The sequence below is a fragment of the Trichosurus vulpecula genome, unplaced genomic scaffold (assembly GCF_011100635.1).
Source record: "Trichosurus vulpecula isolate mTriVul1 unplaced genomic scaffold, mTriVul1.pri scaffold_40_arrow_ctg1, whole genome shotgun sequence".
NCBI classification, from domain to species: Eukaryota; Metazoa; Chordata; class Mammalia; order Diprotodontia; family Phalangeridae; genus Trichosurus; species Trichosurus vulpecula.
Window position 1 is genome coordinate 48,201 of NW_023494524.1, and position 6,000 is coordinate 54,200.

A 6,000-nucleotide genomic window follows, 5' to 3' on the forward strand; every position below is an offset into this window, starting at 1 on the left:
TCCACATGTTTTGGTCGCTAGAAATATAGTATATAGGGACTTATTATATGATCAGCCTCAGTTTCCCCATCCTTAAAATGAAATTTTTGGACTGCTTAGCCTTCTATAATCATTTTAGAATTCAAAAATTTCAGGGCTAGAAGAGACTTCAGAAAACACCTTATTAATAACTCACATTTCCATATAGTCAGTTAAGATATACCAAGGCCAACCCTAACCTGAAGCATAATTTTTTTCTGTCATGATGTACAACTCTTGTTTTTATGTTCTAAAATCAACTCCTTGTGATCCATATGGGCCTCATTTTCTCTTCATACGCATAGGTATCCCTACTGTGTTTCTGTGATTGGGTATGAAGTTTTTTAGGAAAATATGAGAATAACCATTGCTGTTAGCACCTATGTGCCAAGCACTGTGCAAAGAATTTTGCGTATATAGTATTTCTCTTGATCTTCCCAATAACCATAGGACATAGTCGCTGTTTTATGTTAGGATAATTGTCAACAAATTTTTATCTCCATTTTACTTTCAAGAAAGTTTAGGCAGACAGAGTTTAGGTAGCTTACCCAGATTCCCTCGGATAGAGACTGATTGTGAATTCATATTTTCCTGATTTTATGCCCAGCATTGTCTTTTATGCTTCTTTATAATAATAATAATAGGAAACTTTTATTTCTTCTGTTTATCATCAGGCTCTTGCTCTTTTGATAGATCCTGTCCGAAAACCCATTGTGGTACTGATAAAAGCAGTCCTTTTGTCTTTTCCACTTGTCCATATCCCAGGTATTTCCGCCAAGAACTAGAGCGGCTAGATGAGGGGCTCCGGAAAGAAGACATGGCTGTACATGTCCGTCGTGATCATGTTTTTGAAGACTCTTACCGTGAGCTTCATCGAAAGTCACCTGAGGAAATGAAGAATCGATTGTAAGGACACCATAAAAATTGGCTTTGGGGAGCATAAAAAGGGCTGAAAATAAGTTTTGGCCTTTTTAGATTGTTTCCCTTAATGGTTCAAATATCTACAATTCCTCAGCTAGCTAAAAACCAGTTAGAGTGCGTTTAGGGTTAGAGCGCATTAAGTCAAATTCTCTCTTATTTTATAGTTGGGAAAAATTGACTCCCAAAGCAAAGATTTGTTCACTGATTTACAGCAAGGATATAAATAGTTAGGATTGTTTATTCACATGCTCTGTCAGGTGTGACCATGAGTAAATACTTTAACCTCCAAGCCTCTATTTCCTCATCTTTAAAACAGGCATGTATATTTTAAAAATCAAAGACCACCCTTTCAGTTTTCTGCATTATAGAAATACATATGGTCATGATCAAAACACTGAAATGACTTATTTTTGTTCCCTATCTCCTTCCAATGCTAGGTATATTGTATTTGAAGGAGAAGAAGGCCAAGATGCTGGAGGACTGCTTCGGGAGTGGTACATGATCATCTCAAGGGAGATGTTTAACCCTATGTATGCCTTGTTTCGGACTTCACCAGGTGACCGTGTCACCTATACCATCAACCCTTCCTCCCATTGTAACCCCAACCACCTCAGTTACTTCAAGTTTGTTGGGCGTATTGTGGCTAAGGCTGTATATGACAACCGTCTCCTAGAGTGCTACTTCACTAGATCCTTCTATAAACACATCCTAGGCAAGTCAGTCAGGTGAGTTTATATCATCTACAAACAGTTCTCCCCAAAGCCTGAGCAACCCTACCCCACCCTACCATTTCCTCTTCTACAGTTGACAGTGAATTGTGCCTACTTTCAGGTATACTGATATGGAGAGTGAAGACTACCACTTTTACCAGGGCCTAGTCTACCTGCTGGAAAATGATGTCTCTTCACTTGGATATGATCTTACTTTCAGTACTGAGGTAATTGCTGGTGGTGGGCCTTTTGAGAGACTAAAGGGTAAGGGTTAATTCTTTGATACCCATTTAAATTAAGCACTTCCATTTTTTCAAATATCCTATTATTTACTTTCTCCACACCCCAGGCCTTTGTTCTCCATCACCTCACCTAACAGAATGAAATTTTTCATCCAATCTTGATTTAATATTGTGTTGAGACATCAAGGTCTTGAGAGTTAGAGATCTAATTGCTTCTTTGTCTTAAAATATGGAAAAGGAGACTTTGAAATGTCTTTGCCCATCTTGAAATTAAGAACCTTTGAAAGCATAATGATGAGAAAGCTATTAGCTTCATTTGGTAAACTAAATGTTCTGTTTTATTTTAATTCCTTCGGTGGGATGGTTGCTTATTTTTAGGTTCAAGAGTTTGGAGTCTGTGAGGTTCGGGACCTCAAGCCAAATGGATCTAATACTCTGGTAACTGAGGAGAACAAAAAGGAATATGTACATTTGGTTTGCCAGATGAGAATGACAGGTATGAGGAGTTTAAACTGTGATGTAATTACAGGCAGCTGAGGGTTTAATGGCAAATACTTGATCTAGGGTCAGATAGACCTGAAGTTTACTTCAATTTCTTCCATTGTAAAATTGGGATAATAACAACATCTTCCTCTTTGGATTGTTATGAGGATCAAAGGAAAATAGTAATTAGAAAGCATTTACAGTGTTGTGTTAAGCATTTTTAGATATTGGCCTTTATTCTGGTTGGAAAGAAGAAACGGCCATGCTAAGCCTAGGGGTCAAGATACAGCTCTATCACATTCTTCCCTATTATCTTTGACTTACGTCTGTCCTCTGTATCCCAACTGGATTGTAAACTCTTTAGGCAAGTTTCTTATTCTTCCTTGTAGGTCTCATCCACTTTAAAATGAAATGAAGTTTAATCGAGCATTGTCGTGGTTTCTTTTTAAGAATATTATAGCACAGCAAACATGTATCAAGTACACACTATCTGTTATATCTGACAGATAAATGACAATTTAGATAATGAAATATCCCCTACAAATTTCTGAGGATGCATTAAAAATGAAATCATCCCTTCAGATGACATTTAATTGCAAATAGATGTAAATGTAAACTACACAAAGGAAATTAAAATTAATTTCAGTCTGTAAAGTAATGTTGAGATGGAAAAAGAGGCATAATAAAATTACCCTAACTTAAGTGTCTTATATTCAGAATAGCAAGTGAAAAGGATACTGTTTGAGTAGGTAGATAATAAATTCTTTTCTGCAGGAGCAATCCGGAAACAGCTAGCTGCCTTTCTGGATGGCTTTTATGAAATTATCCCCAAGCGTCTCATTTCCATCTTTACGGAGCAGGAGCTAGAACTTCTAATCTCAGGCCTTCCCACAATTGATATTGATGACCTAAAATCAAACACTGAGTATCACAAGTACCAGTCTAATTCCATACAGGTAAGACCTTCTCATTTTAATTCATATTTGCCACATGTGTGCCATGTTAGACCTTAGAGAGAAGTGTAAAGTTAAGAGTGTAGATTGTGTGAGACAAAAGGTATGTTAGAAAAAAATGAAAAAAACAGAAGAATTGAGTCTAAGTCAATTAGAGGCAATTAGACTTCCCAGTCTTCTTCCTCCTACACTGCCTTCCCATTGGCCTGCATCCTTTAACACTTGAATTTGAATGCTTTTTCCTCATAGATCCAGTGGTTCTGGAGAGCTCTTCGCTCTTTTGATCAGGCAGACCGGGCCAAATTCCTCCAGTTTGTTACAGGCACTTCAAAGGTACCTCTTCAGGGCTTTGCAGCACTTGAAGGAATGAATGGTATTCAGAAATTCCAGATTCACCGTGATGACAGGTCCACAGACCGCTTACCTTCAGCTCATACTTGGTAAGAAAAAGAAACCGTAGGGGATGGAGGAGGAGTGATAGGTAGATGGATGGAAGAGAAAAGGGAGAAGAGAGAGCAGGTCTATTCAGCCACTCAAAATTCTAGGATTCTGTCTTGTCTTTACTTATTTTCCCGTCTCTTTTCCTAGTTTTAATCAGCTAGACCTACCTGCTTATGAGAGCTACGAGAAGTTACGCCATATGCTGCTGTTGGCTATACAGGAGTGCTCAGAGGGCTTCGGACTAGCATAAATCCTAAGGGCTGTGCAGCACCACTCCATGCTGTTGCTATTTTTTCTACTCTCAGACTTGGGAAAGAAAAGCAGAAAAAGGGAAAATTTCCCCCAAAAGCAAAACCTTCAGAAACAGACCACAGAAGAAAGCGTAACCAACCAATAAATAAATTAAACCGAGTTATCTTTGTGTGTGTACCACTTTTCCTTTCAATCCTCTCCCTTCCCATATGTACTAGCTCCCTAAACTCAGATTTGACAAAAAGGGAAACTCAGTATCTGAAATGTCTGAGACATTTATTAGACAAACTGCTCATTTACCCCAGATTCTATACAGTGCTAAAAAGGATTGAGATTTTGGATATAGAGAAAAGGAAAAAAATAATTTTTAATGTGTAAGAGTACATAAGAAAATTGTGTGTGTGTGTGTGTGTATGCAAGAGGGAAAACTATAATGCTAAATTCATGTCTGTGTGTACATAATTTTTCTGTTTAAAAAAACTCAGTTTGTTAATTAATGTTAATATGTACATTCAGTAAAAGGGAAAATTACTATCAGTAGAGGGGAGATAAAGTTTAAAATGGAAGATTACACATTATATAAAGCTATTCTTTTTCTTTCCATTTATCCCCAGCTTTGAATTGGGAGCTAAACTTTTTTAAACTTTGTCCTTCTGTAAATAATTTTTTTTAAATTGGGGGCAGAAGGGAGATAATCATTGGAAAAAATGTTCAACTACAAAGGAACTCATTTCTGCACCCTTTTTCCATGCCCACAATGTCCTTGAGATGGGAGAATCTTTCATCACTTGGATACAGGGGTCTGGCAATATCAAGAATAGAGATTGACTCCTCCAAATATCAAAAAATTCTTAACTTGAGAAGAATGTTTTTTGACAATGAACTGGAGCCAAACTAAACATTGTGCAGAAGAAAAGAATGATTTAAAAGGTAAAGGAAGGAAAAAACTTTAACCTACCAAATTAGGACTTTATCATTTGGTTGTGACTTTGTGTTCTTTTTAATGTTTAAAATTCTAGGTTTTCATGCTTAAGGTTAGGAAGAAAATATTAAACTGATTAGGAGTGTTGCATTACAATTTCTCCAATAGAATTGGGTTGGACTGTGTGTAGACACTGTCTTTATTTTTGTTACAGCCATTCTGGTAAAGACAGCTTCCTCCCACCACTGCCTCGCAAACCTGTTTTCCACGTATTTAATCAATATTTTCTTATTTCAGTTTGACCCCATTTGAGATAGTACAATGATTTGCCATTTCCTTCTCCAGCTCATTTTGCAGATGAGGAAACTGAGGCAAACAAGATTAAATGATATGCCAAAGGTCATTGATTGTCTTAGGGCAGATTTGAACTCAGGTCTTCCAGACTCCAGGGCCAGTGCTTTACCCACTGTACAACCTAGTTGCTCTAATCAGTACGGATACTAACAAACAGTATTCCTCCTATTGTATCACTCATGTCATTGTAAAAGTTTAGTCTCCTTTTCATTGGGAATTACAATTTACTTTTTTTAGTTTTGCGTTTGACTTACATAATTTTAATAAATGCTATACATCCTTTTTCAGTTTTCAAATTTGTTCTCCCAAAAGTTATACTGCATGTCATCTTTGTTTCTCTGAAAATTCTAAGATTTAATAGTAATTTACTCCAAATAAGTTTCTCCTTGTTTATATGAATCAGGTTAAGAACCAAACATTTGTTTTGTTGTTTTTTGACTTTTTTAAAAAAAATTTGTCATTGAGGCAAATCTAATTATTGCCCACTTAATGATAATGAAAAAATTGAAGTTCTTTGTCATTGAGAGATAGGATGCTGTGCAAATGAGCACTTTATATTATCTAATGGGATCCTTACAACTCTAGGAAAGAGATTCTATTATCCCCATTTTACAGAAGAAGGCGGCAATTATAAGTGACTTTCCCAGGGTTGCACAGCTAGCAAACTTCTTAGGGCTGGATTTGAACTCAAGGCCTAGCACTGG

At 36.7% G+C, this 6,000-nt stretch overlaps 1 protein-coding gene across 1 annotated transcript in view; it reads left to right on the forward strand.

The window, feature by feature from the left end:
- The window catches only part of LOC118833336 (E3 ubiquitin-protein ligase HUWE1-like), a gene marked incomplete at its 5' end in the record, with an annotated part of 49,713 nt that extends 45,528 nt beyond the window's left edge, over positions 1-4,185 (forward strand). The window contains 7 exons of the mRNA XM_036740699.1: positions 784-924; positions 1,377-1,664; positions 1,771-1,876; positions 2,270-2,387; positions 3,149-3,330; positions 3,577-3,767; positions 3,916-4,185. Of these exons, the coding sequence (XP_036596594.1) occupies positions 784-924; positions 1,377-1,664; positions 1,771-1,876; positions 2,270-2,387; positions 3,149-3,330; positions 3,577-3,767; positions 3,916-4,018 (1,129 nt within the window). The remainder of the gene's footprint in view (positions 1-783; positions 925-1,376; positions 1,665-1,770; positions 1,877-2,269; positions 2,388-3,148; positions 3,331-3,576; positions 3,768-3,915) is intronic.
- Positions 4,186-6,000: the final 1,815 nt, after the last annotated feature.